Raw genomic sequence first — 19780 nt, forward strand, 5'->3', positions numbered from 1 at the left:
TCTGTGGAGAATGTCGGGGGACAGGGGCAGGGAAGAGGTTAGGATCTCCACATTGAGCTGGAGATCACCATGCAAGGCCATCAGAGCCAGCAGAGTGGACTTCTGTATGAAGATCTGCAGTGCACACGAACCCCAACTCAAGGGCCACCTACTCAGGAAAGCTACTCTTGCACCCTCCCCTGTCCCGGGCAGTTAGGAACTGTTCTCTGTGCTTACTCAGCCCCCCTGTGTATTCCAGAGCGAGAGCACACTCATTGTCACACGGTTTATGTTCATGCACCTAGCTAAAAAGAAGCTCCATCTGTCTAGTCCCAATGCTTGGCAGATACAGGTATTATACTTAAATATGAGAATGACAAGTGAGTGACTAGGACTTTCAAGATGTGGATTTGCTCTTAGGAATATTGCATTTCCATTATGCAAGTTTGGTTTCACCAACAGTGTTCCCAGGCCTCACATGGTTGCACATATGCAGGACGATATGAAGTACCAGCTGAATGCAGATCACTGAGCTGGGCACTGTTGGCAATATAACTAAGAAAGCTTTGCCAGGATTTTGCTCTTAGAGAGCTTAGCCAACTTACTTCCAGATTACATTCTGTTAAACTCTTAAAGCGGAGCCCCAGGGGCACCTTTGGAGGTGGGTTGGCAGAATTTCCAGCTGGTAGGTAAGGGGCTGCACTGTCTTGGTGTGGAGTGCAGAGCCCTCAGCCACTCTGACAGTATTGGAACGCAGTAGGGTCTTCCAGGCATCAAAGGCAGCCCTGTCCTGGTGCTCTGTCTATTGTTAGTAATCCTTGTAAGCCCATCTCCTTAGCAGAAAACTAGGAAGGAAGATCTAAAGGGCAAGATAAAAATATATTTGTGGTGTCCAGCACACTGGTGGTTGGTGAACAACTTAGAGAGCTGAAGATGTCAAGATGTACACTGTTACAAGGAGGCCACATGTGATGGGGAGAGAGGCCAAGCTGGGGATTTGTGAGTCTCGTGGGAGTTCCAGCTCTTCTGTTTATTAAAGGCATGCTGTTGTGCAGGTCATAGATGTTTGAGCCCCAGTTTTCTTACCGTGAATGATTGTGAGGGTCCAATAAATGAGGTGTGTAAAGACGCTTGCTGTATCCTTGCAAGCTACTCTTCCAATCTCTTTCACAGATTATTTTCATCTGAGGCCAAGAGCATGTTCTTTTGCCACGCAAACTCATTTCTGAGCATGGGCACCCCCCACGTCCTCTCTCCTGCTTGTTGAGATTGCCTCTTCTCTGCTCCCCTGCTGTTCTCTGAGGTCCATGCAGGTGGTAGGTTGGAGACCTAGGACACAGGGACAGAGGTAGTCCCTTTATGCCCCTCTGCTAAGGGCCAGAGACAGCAGTGCAAGGCCTGGGGGCCTCACAGACTAAGAAAGGTCAGATGGTCTCAGCTGAGGCCGCCTTTTAAGTGGATGGATGTATGGATGCCCTGTATGGATGCAATGGTTCTGGTCTCTCTGAAACCTAAACCCTGGGATTTCTTGCACCCAAGGGCAATGAGGCACAGGGACAAAACCCTGAACTGGCACCTAAGAAACCTGAATCTACTCTTTGTTCTTTCACTCGTTAGCTCTGCGACCATCAGTGAGTCTCTTGCCCTTTTGGGGGTCCTCAGTTTCTTCTTTTGTAAACTGAGGAAAAATAGAAAATGCTCTGTATAGCTAAACCTAAATGTAAGTTATAAGTTGTAACTTCTACCTCTTTGAGCTATTGGTGAGGTGGGATGTAGCGAATGACATAGCCCAGAAGAGGGCACAGAAGCCACGTGGCCACGGGTCTTAGTTTTTTATCTTCACATTCTCACCCTGGAGACACAAGGTGTGGTGGAAACCAAGAGACTTCTGTGTGAGATTATCTTTGCTGTTTTGTTACTTTACCTGATTCCAAAACATTTTCACTTAGGAACTACTTAATCAAGAAGTTTTGCATTAATTTTACTCTTTTTTCTCAGTATTCAGCGAGCAGCATTGGTGGTTCTGGAAAATTACTACAAAGATTTCACCATTTATAACCCGAACCTCCTAACAGCCTCCAAATTCCGAGCAGCCAAGCACATGGCCGGACTGAAAGTCTACAATGTAGATGGTATGTGTCTTGAACCTATGTCTGTGGTATGTGTGGTAGGCACACAAGGTGACTGTTTAGTTTAAACTTCATAGAACATTTGGCTCTACTTCCTCTCTGCGCTTACCTTTATGGTGCATTCTCATTTCAGAACAGTTTCTTTTCTTTTTCTTTTTTAAAGCAGATAGACATTTTGAGAAGACTATTGACTTACAGTCTATGTATGTGGGAAGCTCATTCATTTTGGGATTTTATGATTGAAAATAATAGCAGTGTTTCCCAACTCCTGCTGGGAACACCTTATATTGAAAGCTGTTAGGAAAAAGCTGCTTTTCAAAATGTGGATAAATTACCCAAAGACTCAGCAAGCTACCCAAGTCTGTTAAGACTAGAAATCTCAGCCGTTCAGGCATCTGGTGAGATACTTACAGGCATTTCTCACTCCTGGCTAGGAGCTAGAGTTGAGTGGGTGTCAGGAGGCTGGAGGCCAGGCTGGGGAAGCCTGAGCTGGGTTTCAGGGTATCAGATGGTTAAGTGCAAGAAACGGGACATTCCTTGCTGAGTATCTTGGGTGAAGGCAAGAGTTTGCAAACCCTGGGAGAGGATCTTGTTGTCAACAAGTCAAGGGATTTATATATAGTATCAATTTTTAGTGGCGATTTTACCTATGATCTGAAAACTTAGCAAGCAGCAATTCCCACTGGTGAAACCAAGTCACCAGCCAAGTAAGTTATCTGCAAGAAATCCTAAAATCTGCCTTATCTTTCTGAAGAGTCAAGGTGGTCAGTGGTCAGAGAACAAGGCAGGAGTTGTAAGCCTGTATTAATAAATGGGCCATTGTGTGTGTCCCGAAGCATCGGTATTTTCTATACGTTGTGGCTGCCGTGGCATCCCATCATAGCTTGTTTTTCAGTGCGTAATCAGTGTCTTGTGTCCCTTGACTTTCTTTGTTCTCTGTCTGTCCATGTTCTCCTTGTCCCTCTCATTCTTTCTCATTGTCTTGTTGCTGAAACGTGATGTCCCAGCTGCCCTTATGGCCAAACTGAAACCTGATATAACAGATGGTAAGTGACATCCCCAGCACACTCTGTGTATTGTTTGTGGCCAACATTTTAATTGTCGAGCCTTCTCCATCCCCTTCTGAGTTCTTTTCCCATTTCCACTGATCAGGGCAGGCTTGAGCGAGACCCCCTGCTCCCGTGCTATGGGCGTTCACAGTGAGCGCGGAGTGGGGGCCTTGTTTGCCCCCTGGGAAGTTACCTTCAGGATTTGTGTGTGCTTCACAGGGCTGGGTGGACAGCGCTGACAGACTGGTGCTACTAGTTTTCTGCTCAATTTTCCAGCCTCTTAGTATTAAAACTATTCTTCCTCCTCCGTCCTCTCCCCAAAGGCCCCAGTAACAACGCCTCTGGGCAGTCCCGGGCGATGATCGCTGCCGCCGCGCGCCGCCGGGACTCGAGCCACAATGAGCTGTATTACGAAGAGGCCGAGCACGAGCGGCGAGTAAAGAAGCGGAAAGCAAGGTACGCCACCCTCCTGGCACCAACCACCAGTGCCCTCTTGTAGATTTCTTTATTTTTTTACTGCTTGGATAAGGTTTCTGTTCATCATCTTTTCATTCATGACCTGCTTGAGTCTTTGGAGTCTACTTTGCTCTAGTAGTTCTCAAACGTGAGCATGGATGGCATCGCTGGGAGGGCTCATTCAAGCACAGATCGCAGGCTCCAGGCCCTGCTAAGGTTCCTGCAAAAGTTCAGTAGGTCTGGGGTTGGGCCCGAGAATTGGCATTTCTAAGAAATTCCTGGGCGATGCTGATGCTGCTGGTCTACTCTCCGAGTGAGCCTGCCCTGCGTCCCCAGAGCCTCTCTGGCTTTCACGGTTCTGGTCGTGTTGACTGAAGGGGACAGCACTGGTTTCCATCACGTGTGCTGTGCTTCACGGACCGGTGGTGTGGGTGGCTGGATCAAGGGGACGCAGTTCTGGTCCTTTATAAGGCTGCTTCTGCACCACCAGGCACCTCTGTGCACAGAGCCTTTTTTAGCCAGAGTTTGAGAGGCCTTTGAATCCTTTTCATCTAACCCTTCATTGTAGAGATGAAAAAAGGATTGAAGTGAGTTTCCCAAGCTTATTAGTGGCAGGATTGGGAACAGAGTTCATTTTGCAGTCCTGTGGCTCCTTCCTCCTCACCCCTGTGACCCCTGTTTCACATATTATTTTTGCATTGCCTTCCTTTCTCCCTCCCCTCTCAACCCCCTGGTGGACAGCTGAGGATGCGAGCAGCATGATTGGGCCACAGCAGGGCGGGCAGGTGTCTTCCCACGTGTTCTGCGTGACTCTGTTCTCAAGCAGCAGGCCCTGCCCTGTTGACCATGTTACATCTCCTTCCAGGCTGGTGGTTGCGGTGGAAGAGGCCTTCATCCACATCCAGCGTCTGCAGGCCGAGGAGCAGCAGAAAGCCCCCGGGGAGGTGATGGACCCCAGGGAGGCCGCCCAGGCCATTTTCCCCTCCATGGCCAGGGCTCTCCAGAAGTACCTGCGCACCACGCGGCAGCAGCACTACCACAGCATGGAGAGCATCCTGCAGCACCTGGCCTTCTGCATCTCCAACAGCATGACCCCAAAGGTGCGCTGCCCTGGGCTGGCTCGGCCGGTGTCAGCCTGACTTGTCACTGAGCTTGGCCAGTCACATATTAGGGTGTCACTAGACATGATAAAATCACAGGCTGCTGCTTCTCTGAAACAGCAAGTAATAAGAATTAGTGATTCCCACTTATTTTATAGTATCCGATTACATTCACTTTTTAAGTGTGTCTTTCAAAGGCCTCTAGATTCTAGCAGAAGAGAGAATTTCACTGAGAGACAGTACAGAGTAGCGATTGGGGTGCTCTGTGGACTCTGGAGCCCGAGTTGACTCATTCTAACCTGGCTCCTCCACCAGTGAGCTGTGTATCCTTGGGCAAGTAGCTTAATGGCTCTGTGCCTCGGTTTCCTAACCTGTTAATTGGGGATAATACTAATAACCACCTCATTTGGTCATTTTGGGGGCTAAAAGAGATAATTCATGTGAAGTGCTTAAAACAGTACCTGTCATATGATAAGGACTGACAAAATAGCTATAATTATTAACAGTAGAAATAATGCCATTAAGCATTTTGGATATTATGAAATTCATTTTACTGAATGGTCTTTTGGATTATATTAGCACACTTTTAGGGGTATTACAAGAAATAGCCATATACTTAATAGAGGGGTATGGCCAAGTAGGCAGACTGGAGTAATGGAGTAGCGTGTGACTTCTCCAAAGAGAGGTGGGTTTAAATCCTGATTCTACCACTTAACTGGTTTGTGACTCTGCACAAGTCACTCTACACTTGTTTCAAAATGGGGATCATAGTAATATCTACCTGATGATAGGGTTGTTGTGTAAGAATTATTAATACATTAAATATGGCAATATGGCATATAAATCATAGTAGAAAATAAATGAATTTGGCATGTAGCATGCATGTAACATTTGATAGCTACTGTTTATAATAAGGACCATGTTCATACATTGCACCATATGTGTGTCCTACTGGTTATACATGGTCAGTCACTAACAATACTTAGGAAAGCAATACAGAAATATTCAGTAAGAGACCATGAGGTCTTTTGTATTCTTTGACTCACTAATCTCCCTCCTAGGAAAAGTATTCAGCATAATCAAATATATACAGGAATATACACAAAGGTGGTTTTTGTAAAATAAGCTGTAATAACTCCAAACTCGAAATAAATTGAAACTATAACAGTGGCTTATAAATTATGGTATATCACCTTTTGAGTCGTGGAAAAACCTTTGTTAGAATATTAAGGTATAAAAAGCATGGTGCAAAAAGGTATGAACACTATGGTTGCATGAAGAAAATATATGTGCATTAGCAAAGGGAAGGCTTGTACCATGTAGAATGATAATTGGTTTCCTTTTGTCAAGGGTTTTAAGTTTCCTGGTTGCTTTCTGTTTCACTTAAAAATGTTGTATTTTTCTGAATTAAAAATAATAGCTGTTATTCGTATAAAACTCCAAACATCAAAGCAAAGTATCATGTAGAAGGTGAAGTTTTCATCTCCCTCAAACAGCTCTTACTGATTAGGAGTTTGTGTAAGTTCTTTCAGGTATATGTATGTTTTTAAAAGCAGAAATGGAAAAACAACAGAAATTGGATCATATTCTCTCTCTCTCTCTCTCTCTATATATATATATATATATTTGTATGTGTGTGTGTGTATATCTCGCTTTTTTTTAACCTAAGGCTATCCTTTGGCTGTCTTTTCATGTCAGTAAATACAGATCTAACTCATTCCGTTAATAGCTGCACTTCACTGTACCAAACTGATTGCCTGTGAATGCGCATTTGGATTAAGGGTTTTCATTAGTCAAAGTAAGTGCTGGCTGTTTTGATAATCAACTTTTATTGGAGCACAGCCACTCCCTTTTATTTACATATGACCTATGGCTGCTTTCACTCTGCACCAGCAGAGTTGAGTAGCTGTGACATAGTATGGCTTAAAAAACTGAATATATTTACGTTCATAGAAAAGTTTGCCAACCCCTAGTCTAAACAGTATTACAGTGAATACTTCTTCACAGAAGTATTTGTGCAAGTATTTCTGAAGGATAAATTCCCAGTAAAGGAACAGCTGCATCAAAGTTACAGATCTGCCAAATTGTCCTTCTGGGAGGTGTTACCATTTTATACTTTTTGCCTCTGGTGTCTGGGACTTTTAATCTCTCCATGTAATTGGCATCTTTGGACATCATTCTTTTTAATCTTTGTCCATCTAAGAGGAGGAAAATGTTTTAAAATTATTTTAATTTATATTTCTTATGTATGTGACAGAGAATTTTTTTCATGTTAACTTTCCATTAATATTCTTCCATAAATTATTGGTTTCATTTTTCTGATCATTGAGTTATTTCTTTTTTTTTTTTTTATCATTCGTAGTGCTGTTTTTATATTAGAAGTGTGCAAGTAGGCAAGGCTGTATATTCTGCCCTGAAGTGGATGCCACACAGATCAGCAATGATGTACCTGCCCATAGCAGTGAGGTGTGGGTAGAAGGGGTGACCACTTAGAAACTGTCCTTGACTCTGTTTGGGACCAGGTGGATATATTCCCAATATGTTTCCATCAGTATTACTGGCTCACTCTTTTTCCTTTCCTCACAGCTAAGTCCTTGTATTTATTAATGTTTGATTGAATTCACGTGCTGTCCAACTCAGTATGTACCAGGCACACTGAAAATTCAAATTTTAAAAAACATAGCTCCTCCCGTTCAGGAGGGTGAAGTCTAGTGTGAGGAGTGGACAAGTGAGTCAGCAGTAATTGTTCAAGAGGTAAAACATCACACGAGAGTTGATGATCATAGTGTCTTGGAGGAGGGCATGGTAATCTGCCTGAGCGCTTCAGGGGAAGTGGTTCGAGAAGATTGAAGGGCGAGGAGGAGTGTGCTGAGTGACAGCGCTTAGCAGGAGGAACGGCACATGTGACAGCATAGCACAGTCGGGAGGGAAGAAGGCGCGCATGGCCGTGTGCGCACTCGTTCAACATAAAATGATCACCGCTCACTCACTCACAGCCAGGCATTGCTGGGAGTGCTTTCTGAGAGGCAGCCCTGCCATCCTCATAGCAGCCCTGTGAGTCAGGTAGTGTTACTGTCTCCACTTACAGAGAGGGTAAGTGACTTGTGCAAAGTCACAGCCAAGAGGTGGGAGAGCATGCAGTTTCGTTCCTGCAAGTATATTCCTCTGTCTGTTCAGCTCATATTCACTGAGTGCTTCTTCGGGCCTGGTACTTGCCCGGGCCCTGAGGAACTTTCAGGTCAGGAGGGAGGAGGTAGAGGGACATGTCTAGTGGGGCCTGTACTTGTGAGGGGGTGAGGCATCAGCGATGGCTGCCAGGCAAACGCTGATGGCGGCCACCCACATTCCCTCATCTCCGTGGTTACCACCACGTCACCCCAAGGAGAAGGAGGAAATCAAAGAAGTCTTCCCACCCTGGTGATGACTCAATTGTGAAGGTCCAGTGGGAATTCGCTGTGATAATCTGGGCTCTGCTCTAACTAAGGTCTTGGTCTATTTGGAAAACATTTTTTGTAGGTATAAGAATGGGTAGCCGCCTGGCAGGACTTCCCTGGGAATTGGGATGTTTCTTCCCTAATGTCTCTCTCCTCTGCTTTCAGGCCTTCCTAGAACGTTACCTCAGCGCGGGCCCCACCCTGCAGTATGACAAGGACCGCTGGCTCTCTATGCAGTGGAGGCTCGTTAGTGACGAGGCTGTGACTAATGGATTACGGGATGGGATTGTTTTCGTCCTTAAATGCTTGGACTTCAGCCTGGTGGTCAATGTGAAGAAAATCCCATTCATCTTACTCTCCGAAGAGTTCATAGACCCCAAATCTCACAAATTTGTCCTTCGCTTGCAGTCAGAGACGTCAGTTTAAAAATTCTATATTTGTGGGTTTATATTAAAAAAAAGAAGAATATATATAGATATATATATATATATATATGTATACCAGAGGGGTGTCCCTTTTTTTATTGTTCATTGCTGACTGAAACTGGCAGATGATAGACCAGTATCTTTTGACCATCTGCACTTTACTTGGAAGGAAGCAGGGGATGTCCACCCTGGGAAAAAAGTGACCGATGACATCTGACTTTTGTGACTGGGACTTCTCAAGAAGCCGTTCCCTGGAGTTTCTGTGACAGCTGTAAACCAAAGCGGAGCTGGTGCATTCTTGGGAGCCTCGCCTTACAACGATCAGTTCCTGCCTTGCGTCCAGGACCACGTCCCCCATTGCTTCTGGTCGCCCCACTTGTAGATTTCTAGGGGACACATCTTCATTCTCTTTCAGGAAACCAGTCACTGCACGTCCACATTTGTATGTGTGTATGTAAATGTCCAGTACCACGTCACAAACGAATGTCGTGGGCAGTTCAGGAAATGCCCACCTTCATCTTTGTTCTTTGTTGCCTTAGGTTCTGCAGAGAAAGATCACAACAAAAAACGTGCACTGTCAGTTTACGGCTGTTACGTGATTTGATTTTTTATTTCTCCCAAAGAGAGAACCTACCCTGCCCCATTTCTGATCCTGCCCTCTCCTGTCTTGAAGGAGGTAGCCTTTTCCTAGCCCTGTGACTGCCCACTCAGTCTCTACTCCCTCCCACCCCCACCTGGCCGGCAGCCCTGGCCAGGGGAGCTCAGCCTTTCAGAGCCCACGGGGACCTGGCTGTCCACATTGCCCTCAGGCTCTTTGCACTGCTGCAAGTCAGTCCCACAGATTGCTCCCACAGTGACATGTGGAGTGCCCACCAGGCGGAACACGGGGAGAGCAAGCCAGCCCGGATGCCCCTCTCAGGCTGCAGTAGGAGCCCCACCCTGCCCGGGTCTCCTCCGCACTGCGCCGCACCAACCAGGAGAGGACCAACACTGTGACCCTGGGCTGGTGGGTGCAGCTTGCAGCCATGTAATTTCCTGGGGAGATAAGTTCCCACAAAGCTCATAGCAAGCTGCCCTGCCAAGGGAGACCAAATAATACAACCACACTGGCAACTACTGCTGTCCAGTCCCTGTGTTTTCTGACCACTGTCACTGTGCAGCTCATCACCCCTGCCACTTACTACCAGGAAAGGGACTTATTTAGCTCCTGATGTGTAAATTATTCTTAACTTGTTAGTCAAGTGGGGATAAGGAAAGTGGACACTGTCAGTTTGTGAAAGGGAGAGTAGAGAGCCAGTCTTGTCCAGAATGATTCATCTGTGATCTGTTTCTTAAATGCGCTGGTTTCAGTGGGCTTTCCCCTGGTCCTGGGGAACAGGTGCTGCCGGTGCTGTGGGCAGAGGAGCCGTCCTGGCGGGGCCCTGCTGTTGGGGAGCCCCTTAAGGAACCCCATCTAGACACCTTGCAGGGGGCTGTCTATGCCTCCGTTTGCCTTCCTGCATCAGCAACAAAACTTTTAGAAGTATTTACTCCTGCTTTTCCCAGTATTTAGGGTAATCAGTTACCTAGTAAAGGATAACACTGTCAAAATGCTCCTTGTACGTGTGTGTGTACCTTTACTGTTTTACGTATTCCACAAGTGGTACAGTCTTTCGGTTGTCATTTTTAAATCAGAATTGGCTTTGGATATTTGTAACACACCTGTACCTGAAACATCATCAACAGCCTTCAGCTCAAAAAGATATGTTGGAAAAGGAAGAGTAAACGCAGGGGTGTGGCATGTAGCCAAGACGTCCTATTTAACTACATGGTTTTGTTTACGAAAAACACATACCAGGTAGCCATGGTGCTTTTGTTCTTCTTAGTTTTTGCCTTTAGGTCCCTTCAAACTGAAAATTCCTTACGAATGTCTTTCTCAGGAAATATATGGGGAGAGGGGGTAAGGGGTGGTGAATGTGTGTGAGACTTTGGCTGTGTTAGAGGCTGCTGCAGCATTAATATGGTGCAGTTGGAAGTGCCATAAATATATGTGCATATAGTTAATAATAATCATCAGCATTCTAAACTACTGTGCTTCCAACCATATCTTAAATTACCTGTCCAGAAGGGGCCATGGTTAGATTCATTTGCTTTGGCATGTGCATTCCCAGCAGGGTGAAGAAAGGCTTAAATTAAGGAATTTATTTTCTCTCCCCCAACCCCAGTCTTAGTATAGAAGAATGTCAGACTTTCTGAAATTATTGTCTGTGTTTTAAATTGAGTATTGATTTTTTTACATTGACTTTGTATTGCGTCCTTTTTGAAAGAATAACAAAATAAAATGCAGGATCTTTGTAAAGCCTTTGCACTTTCAACCTCTTAATAGCTTCAGTTACTGGTGCAGTGGGAACAATGTAAATGACATAAAAAAAAACCATAAGGTTTCAGAAAGCTGCATCACACAATTGAACACAATGCATTTTCATTTCAGTTCTTGGAACCAGTAGGCTATTCTTTTTAAAAGGGGATAAATTGTGCCCTAAGGCTAGTAGAATATAAATTCATATTATAGGAGACAGGATTTCATTTGCCTTAGATGTTTATAGATTTTCTGTAATTTTCAGCCTAGCTTATTAAAATTCACAAATGTTAGAAGAACTTAATGAGGAATATATGTCTGAGATTGCTCTCTTTCCCTGATGTTTTAAGCAGTAGATAAACTGTTCTTAATTGTGGACCTTTGAAGATATGACAGTTTTTAATAGTCCATGAACTGAATGTTTAAAAAGTCTGCATTCTTAGAGTTGGAAGGGATCTTAAGGCCATGTAATTCATCCATCCTTTGCATTATCAAAATGTTAGGTCAAAATTCATAATACTTCTGCTAAAGTGTATAAAGTAAGCCCTAGAGAAAATACCTGACAATTTTTTGCCCAACTATTATCTTTTTCCCTCTCTGTCCATCCCTTTTGAAATCTGCATAGAGAACAGATTCTTTACAGCAAAGGATGAGAGGTATCCCTCATGATGAGAGGTATCGTGGTTCATTGCCTGGATTTGGGGCTCCGTTTTTGATGGGGTGGCTGGCTGTGCAGGTGTGGGGTGGGGATAGGTGATCACCCCATCCTGCTCCTTACCATAGGGCTGAGCTTTCATTCTGTCCCATCTCCACTTCCCAGTGTATGTATTCACACAACAGCTGAGCCCTGTGGGATGCCAGTGGTGTATTGAACTGACAGAAATTGATTACCCTGCTCTTCCAAACCACGCCTGAGTGAGGGTTCCAGCCACTCAAATGAAACCGACATATTTGAGTCCTTGGTTCTTTAATCTGGGCCCTGCTATGTAAGGCTCCGTAAATGGGAATGCCTATTTGTGGGTATTTGATTCCATATATGTGAGCATTTCTCCATTAAACATCTTAACATCCATGTTATCTGTAGCAGATAGGCGTGTGTCTCAGCAGATACGTGTGACTGTGTATATGGCTGAGTGTAGAGGGGTGTATGTGTTTCTATGATGTCCTAATGCTTGGGAGATTTCCCAGTAGCTCCTGTCTTTAGGACATTAAAGCCAGTGACTTCTCCCTCCCCTACTTTATTCCTTTCCCTCACTTGCACTTCCTCTCCCTGTCCCCCCAGTAAATGGCTTTAGCACAGCAGTGTCTTCCAAGAGCCTGCTGTCCTGAAGACATGTCCATTAGACTCCTTGCTTTAAAACCCGAGGACCTGAAAACAGCAAGAAACAGACAAAGGTCAAGCTCTATGAGACTTACTGCTCAAACTTAACTGCCCTGGAAGCCTTACTATACATTTATTAATATAACTTAAAAATTGGCCTTTATTCAAAAAACAATGATTGGTTACTAAAAGCACAGAAATGTTAGTGTATTTATTTAAATAGTCCTGCAGTAGAAACCGTGAGATTATAAAGTGATGTGAGTATTTCTGGGTAGTGTTTGTGTTTTATGGATTTGTTGCAAAAAATAAATCACTACTGTGAGTTTACTACTATGTAACCTTGTGGCCGTATTCCATTATAAATAAAATATGAATTATTCTTAAGCCCATAGCGGAGTTCCTGATTGATATTCAGTGCAGTAGTGAATTGAGATATTTTAGATACTGTTGAAATAACTGTATTGAGCTTTAACCAAATGGATGCTCAGAAAATTAGATTTTGGGTCACATTTTTACAAAACATTTTGGTCAAAGAAGGGAAAGTGACTAACAGTTTTATCAATGTTGTATATCAAATACACAACCTTGCTATGCTCACATGCTTCTAAAGGAGGAGTTATCTCAGTTTTACAGGTGAGAAATAGGAAGATCAGAGAGGAAGGGACTTGCCCAAGGTCTCATGGCTGGTAAATGGAATTTCGAAAGAGGTGTTAGGTTGATTCCAGTCCCTCAGTCTACTATCCCTTGAGTGTGATCCAAATGATTTGGCATTTCTGGGTGTGGAAGAGGGACCTAGAGACAACCTTGAATTAAAACCTGGGTTTAGGGGTTCATTGGGGGTGGGCCCTCTACTTTAAAAAAAATGCTTCCCAAGGGACACTGTGTGGTCCCTTGGGAAGCATCCCCAACATGCGGGCAGATTTGTGAGGATATTCGATGGAAAAACTTGAGAATCCTCTTGCCCCAAGAAAACCCGGTCCTGCCAGTGTAGCACCTGCTGCGAGATGAGGTTCTATTGTTCCCGGCAGCCACTGTTGCTTTTGTCTCACCCACCTCCCACCCCCACCCTGTTGGCTTGGGAAGATGTGGGGCTTGGGCACAGGGAGACATGCAGGGGCCGGGCCTGCCTTCTTCCTGGTGCTATTGCAACATTAAGCTCCAACTGCTTACCCTGCTTGGGGTGAGAGAGGGGCTGTCTGCAGGCCCAGCCTGGGGAGGTTTGGAGCTGGAGTCCCTGGCCCTCAGTGTTCTCAGCAGGCCGTGTGCATCCTGCTGTCTTCCCCACACTTGCCTTCAAGACTTGACAGAACAGACATAAAATAGGATTGTGAAAACACCGTTTTTTGCTATTCCCGTGTCTGTAAGTTTTGATTCAGTTGGGCACAAACTATCTTTTCCTGCCCTGCTCTTTGCTTTCAGCGGAGAACAGGAAGGGAAGATGGTGCTCATGCCCTTCTGCATTGCTTCTCATTGGGAATTAAGAGGAACTTTCAAAGGGTGGGTAAGAAATGTAAAACTACTGAATAAAATTAGATTTGGGGGCTCTGTGAGTCCCTTTTTACTGGGTTCTGTGCGATTTCCACATAACCCAATTTGTTTTGTTTCACCTGTAAAATAAATCTCTTTAATGGGTGGTTTTAGAGTCTCTTCAAGAAAACATAAATTCCTAAAACCTGATGCAGACGGTAAAAGGCTACTTTCCATATGACACTAAGAGTCTGCAATTTATGTCTTTCTCAGCTTAAAAACATCAGTGTTTTGTCCTTGTCTTAGTGGAAGAAAGACACTTATTTTAAGCTTCAGGGACAAATGTGACAAACCCCAGGCTTTTATCTTTGGAATGTCTTTGGCACTTATTTTGGCACTGAAATAATATTTGGGCAATGTTTGCATGTACAGATGTCTGGTTTTGTATGTGTTATGTTTATCTGAGTTTTCACTGTGGGCATGGGCTTTCATTGTGAAGTTGCTCATCATTTAGGAGTGTTTAAACCCCAGGAAGCCCTCATCTGTGAGGGCTTTTGATCAGGGAATTAGTGATGGGACTTGGGCATCTGATCTGCAGGTGACAAGGTTAGTTCAACAAAAGTTGTAGGAAATTTAGACATTTGCATATCATCACCATTCTAGGGCCAGGTAGAAAGATGTAATGGTTACTTTTCATTAGCGCCCCTCAGTTATAGAAGCAATATGGAATATTCACTTAGTTTTGATCATCATTCTTTAAAAAAAGGATCATGAAAATCTAAACTTTGCCCATAATGTCTTATTTTTAGAGTGGATTCACTGTAGGCTTTAATTAAATGGCAAACTCCTCTGAGACCCCTAAATTATATCATGATTAACCAAATTTGATTTCCAAGCAGTCCTTCGTGAGTATAACTATTTCGTAGAGTGCAAGACAGCAGCAAGCATGAGGGTAGGAGTAGATACTGGCTTACTGACGTGATGCATTTAACTCACCTTGTGAATGACCCCTTCCTCAGCAAAGATGCTAGCAGGAAGATCAGAGAGGCCTGGGCCAGAACTTACTTAGGAGAAGATTATTTGACAAATGCTTTTTTTAGAAGGACTTTATATTTCTGGATTTCTAATCCAGCATCAATATGGAAAATTCAGTGATGAAACCATCTGTCTCTATCTGATAGTTATAACTGCAAAAACGTGGCTAGGGATCTTTCATGTTCTTTCCAATCCGTTAATACTGAACTTTGTAACTAGGAGGGGCGGTTTTGCCAACCAGCCTCTACTCGTGGTCTCTGCAGGTGTTTGACAAAGCCTGAGTGTGAGTTACTGCTTAAACTGGGTGGTGGGTGCTACTGAGACATTTCTAACCTTGTAAATGAATGAATTACACTCCCAGCAACCATCTGTACAAGTCTGTTTACTTAATACATTAAGTTTATGCTATGAAACCTCATTGTGATGGCAGTAACAATGTGAGTGTCTCTGATAGACATAGCATACCTGTCATCCAAGTTATTTTGTTCCCTTCTGGGTCCTCTAGTTATAGCCCTCCCCCATCCCAAATCACTGTAAAACATCTTACACATTACATTTTTTTATACTGTAAACTTGGAAAATAAATTGAAATCCCAAATTATATGTTGCTTATTTCCTTCCGTGTGATTATTTCAATCTAAAAAATGGTTTACTTTTTCAGACAAGTTTTCTCTCTTGCATTATTTTGATACCCTCTTAAGACAACCTGTCATATTTCTATGAAATCCAAGACAATTAAAATGATAGACTGGGAAAGTAGAGTTACCATTATAACAAAAACTACTGGTTGTCAATCATTTTATGGTGAAGAAAATATTTAAATGCATAGATACTTAAAAATGAAATCCTTAGGCTCTAAAAGTTGGAGATGAAACAGACCTTTTGAGTAAAGCAGCAAGTGAAAAAATCTTTACAAAGGAAAAAAGTATCAGACCCTGGATTTGGGGGCTAGTGAATATCGAATTGGTTTTGTGAGTGGCTTGGTAATTTAATTTATATTATTTGCTTATTTTAGACAGAACTACTTAAAAAGAACTTGATTGTTTGACAAAGAAATGTTAAAGCTTGCCTTTTGCTAAATTCAGCTATCCTTAACCTGCATAGAATGCTGATGACACACAAATTCTTATCTGTTGCATGGACAGGGATCAGGGAAAGAAATTGACTTGAAGATATTCATTGTATAAATTATTGATAAGCTCTGTTTCTTTGAGTCACTAGCCAAAATATGTACAATTTATATCTGCACAAGTAAACCCTACTGATACATCCTGTAAGCTCTGTTATCCAACAGTGCCGGGGAATTCAATATAGGTATTCTGCTTAATCAATTATTTATCCATCATCCCAATAAAGGAGTGTTTACTTTGTGATGGGCAAAGTGCTAAGTGCTGGGATACAAAGATAAATAAATTCCCTGCCTCTAAAAAGGTTACAATTTAGTGTAAGAAAAGACATGCAAATATATGTTATAATTTAAATGATAAGTACTGTGGTCCAGGATATGAACAAAATGCCATGGGAGCAAAGAGAACGGGGCACCTTCAGGTCACCAGACAATGGGATAGATCAGTCCCATCCAAACTGGGACACCATGGAGAGGAGAAGTTTAGGGAGAAGGTAATGAGTTCAGGTTTTGTTGTGTTGCGTTTGAAGTGCTTGTACCATATCCAAGTCAAGATGTTCAGAAGCAGTTGAATGAGTGGGACTAAAACTGAGGCGCAAGAGGTCAAGGTTAGAGAACTATATTTGGAGGTCATGAGCACACAGGTGGTGGTTGATGGGCATGATGATATTGCCATAGATGAGTATAGAGTTGAGAGATGCTGTGAAACACCATCCTTTAAGGGGCAGGCCGAGGAAGAGGAGCCAGAACGGAAAACAGAGAAGGTTTAGAGAGGTAGGACTGGAGCCAGATGAAAATGAGCTGGATCAGAAAAATCAAGATAGGATTTTCAAGATAGTTTGAATATTTTCAAAATATGAGTTTAATGACAGAGTTAGTTAACTACTATTCCACAAAAGGATTGTTCTATTTTCAAAAAATTTTCCCAGTGTCTTACACGTGTGTTAAAAGATTGAGAAAATAAATAAGAACTTTATACTGCACACTTAATGTGCTAAAACTACCAAGCACAACATAACTTTAGACAGCTTGGAAGGCACTTTGGGATATTTTTTTTGAGTGCTTCGGGGCATCATTATGAACTCCAATTATCGTTGCCCTGGTCAACTGTGGGAGTGCTGATGAATGGAGAGTTAATTGACCGCTGTATAAAGCAACCTTTGCTCTAAGTGGGAAGTCTCACCAGCAGCAACAGAGAAGGGGTATTCAGATCCCAGCTCGGGCCAGGCAGCCAGCTGACCTCATCAGAGACATGAACCCATCAGAGACATGAACCCATAAAAAAAATTTTAAATCTTTAATCCTTCCAGTTTCATACCTCCCACCCCACCCCCACTGCCAGTGATGAATTATGTGAGACCTGCCACTTAGAGAAAAGTTCAGAGAACAAATTAATCTCCCATCCTAGTAGCCCAATATACTAGAAATGACGCTGACACCTGTACACATGTGTCAAGGCCTTTCAATACCCATCCAAGGCTTGGATCCGAGTTCTTAATGGTCTGACCTGCACTTGAAATAATAATTTTAATAAAGCCTAGAGTAGCTGATTCATAAATGTGTTTCCAAGGCTGAGCCTTCCCTCAGAGGGATCCTCTTGGCTTGAGGAGGGATCCCCACTGACGTTCTAGGTGTAGGGGGGCTAAACTGATTACTCATGCGTCTTCCTGGGCTCTGGTTATAAGCTTACTGCATGCTCGTGAGTTAGCAAGCTGCCAATTCTGTTACTGTCATAGCCAAAGGCAACAAGTAAACTTGTGTTAGGGGATTGTTCTCCCCAGGCTGCTAGATTCCAGCACTGCCATGACCCCTGATGGTATGGCAAAGAGCAAGGGCTGTCCCATGACAGTGAAGACAGTCAACATGGGAATAATTCCCCTCCTGTCCCTGCTGCGGGATTGCTGGATGTGGAAAGGCATGTGCTGAATGGTACAGCTTCTGATGAGAAGGGAGAGGGAAAGGAGCTGATAGAAAAGGGAAAGGAGCTGGCTGGGCGTGGGGCAGGGCTGCTTGCCACCGCCTTGTGCGATTATCTGTATGAGAGTGGGTAGCTGTGATTTTGTTTTCATCAGAATCATCTGGAGTTGGGGCTATTCATCCTCATCATCACTGTCATCATTATCCTCTTCATCAGAATTATCATTGTCATCATCATCATTGTCATCATCGTCATCATCTTCATCTCCATTGTCATCATCTTCAGTGTTTATCTTTCCAGAAAGCACATCCTCAATCCAGTCTTCCAGCTCCTCGGCTGTGGGCAGGTCATCGTCATCTGGAATATCCATCCAGACACTGTCAGCCTGCAGTGCGGGACAGAATGAGTGAGTGAGGGCATGCATGAAGGTCGAGCTGGACCAGAGAGTTCCAAGTAGCTGTGCTGAATAGGCCCCTAGTTCTCTTATATTTATCAGGAATGTACACATTGTTAAATGGAAATGCCAAGTTGGAGAATGGTGTGTATGTAGTATTCTATTTGTGTAACATAAAAGGAAATGTGTATTCCATTACCCAATGGAGTATATGTATGAAGTTAGAACATCCACCTGCCAATGGTTCCCCCAGGGAAAGAGACCAGGGATTGGCTCAGGCCAGTGGGAAATACTTTTCCTCTTCACCATCTATCCTACTGTTCCATTTTAAAATGATTTAAACTTGAGCATATTTTTAAAATTACTATTATTGTTGTTAATTTTAAAAGAGGTTTACAAAATAAATGAATATAGAGTTTCCTAAGTGACTGAACAACTACCAACAGGGCAAAAGGGCATTGCTAACTGGCCCCTGTTCCCAAGAGGTCCCACCTCAATTAATTATGACTCTGATGATCCTCTGTGATCATCATCATCGTCATCATCATGTATCTGTGGCCATTTCTGTTTTGTTATGGTAGGTTGTATCAGATGTCTGGACTGAGGTCTAAAATTCCTCATCATCTACCAGTGCACCTACTGGCCTGTCCCACCTGCAGCTCAGTGGTGACTGAATTGTGAAGAGAATCCTCTGACACATGATTTTCTTCCTTCTCTTTTATAAGCCTGGTCTCCTGGTCATGGAGTGGTTGCCTGGGCTTCTGGGCCACAACCTCCCCGTTACCCATGCTGCAATGACAGCTCTAGGTATGGATTCCCTCGTATAGAGAGACCTTGTCCCAGACCCTGTTTGGCTTTGGGAGGAAATATGAGAGAGTTTACTTAGGTGGAAAGTTCTAAATCAGGGAGTTGGGTCAGGCCAGTCCCATAGCAAGGAGATATGCCCACGGAAGAAAGCCATGGAACCATAGATTGGGACTGGCTCAGACACCAGGCCAAAGCCACACTGGCCAGTTTCCTGAGCTCAGGCAGGACCAAAAGTTCTGCTCTTTTCTGAAGGAACTGACTCCTATGGATGATCCCACAATCTAGGCTGCAGAGCAGAAGACAGGGCAGGCTGAGTGTGCCTGAGCAAGCCTTCATGGGGACACTCACATCTGTCACATTCACCACCCCAATCTGTGGCCTGAATAGGTCAATCTTGAAGGTCTTCTCCCAGTAGGCAATGAGCTGCAGCAACAAAAAAATAAGATTAGACAGCAGGCAGGAGGCAATCCTTGTTAAAGCAACTTTGTGTGGCTGGACCCACCCAGCATCCCATCACAGTAACTAGGTCACCATTGGTGAAAGGGCTCAGAAACAGCTGTGGGCACTTAAGAAATTGAAGACTTGGCCCCAGCCCTCAAGCACTTTAAATTTAAAACATTAAATAAAAGATGTCATAACACAAACTATGAAAACATGTAATATATAAGCTTCTACAGCTGTAAAGAAGAATGTTACAGAGATAGTCCAATGTTGATTCCCAAATTACTTGTGGCTCTTTCAATAGTTTACAGAGCCATTTCCTTCCATCTCTCTTTCAATGTTCCATTTTAAAAATCCCATA

At 43.6% G+C, this 19780-nt stretch overlaps 2 protein-coding genes across 3 annotated transcripts in view; one reads left to right on the forward strand and one right to left on the reverse strand.

Moving 5' to 3' along the window:
- Nucleotides 1-10910, forward strand: part of VANGL1 (VANGL planar cell polarity protein 1) — a 43324-nt gene extending 32414 nt beyond the window's left edge. For both annotated transcript variants that reach the window (XM_012761797.2, XM_076000004.1), the window contains 4 exons: nt 1978-2111; nt 3481-3613; nt 4479-4713; nt 8313-10910. In XM_012761797.2, the coding sequence (XP_012617251.1) occupies nt 1978-2111; nt 3481-3613; nt 4479-4713; nt 8313-8573 (763 nt within the window). In that variant the 3' untranslated portion in view covers nt 8574-10910. The remainder of the gene's footprint in view (nt 1-1977; nt 2112-3480; nt 3614-4478; nt 4714-8312) is intronic.
- A 5284-nt stretch (nt 10911-16194) lies between these two features.
- The window catches only part of CASQ2 (calsequestrin 2), a 63584-nt gene continuing 59998 nt past the window's right edge, over nt 16195-19780 (reverse strand). Inside the window, exons 10-11 of the mRNA XM_076000005.1 lie at nt 19327-19401; nt 16195-18162 (exon numbers count right to left, since the gene is read on the reverse strand). Of these exons, the coding sequence (XP_075856120.1) occupies nt 17950-18162; nt 19327-19401 (288 nt within the window). The 3' untranslated portion in view covers nt 16195-17949. The remainder of the gene's footprint in view (nt 18163-19326; nt 19402-19780) is intronic.

The sequence above is a fragment of the Microcebus murinus genome, chromosome 2 (genome assembly GCF_040939455.1).
Source record: "Microcebus murinus isolate Inina chromosome 2, M.murinus_Inina_mat1.0, whole genome shotgun sequence".
Classification (NCBI taxonomy): Eukaryota; Metazoa; Chordata; class Mammalia; order Primates; family Cheirogaleidae; genus Microcebus; species Microcebus murinus.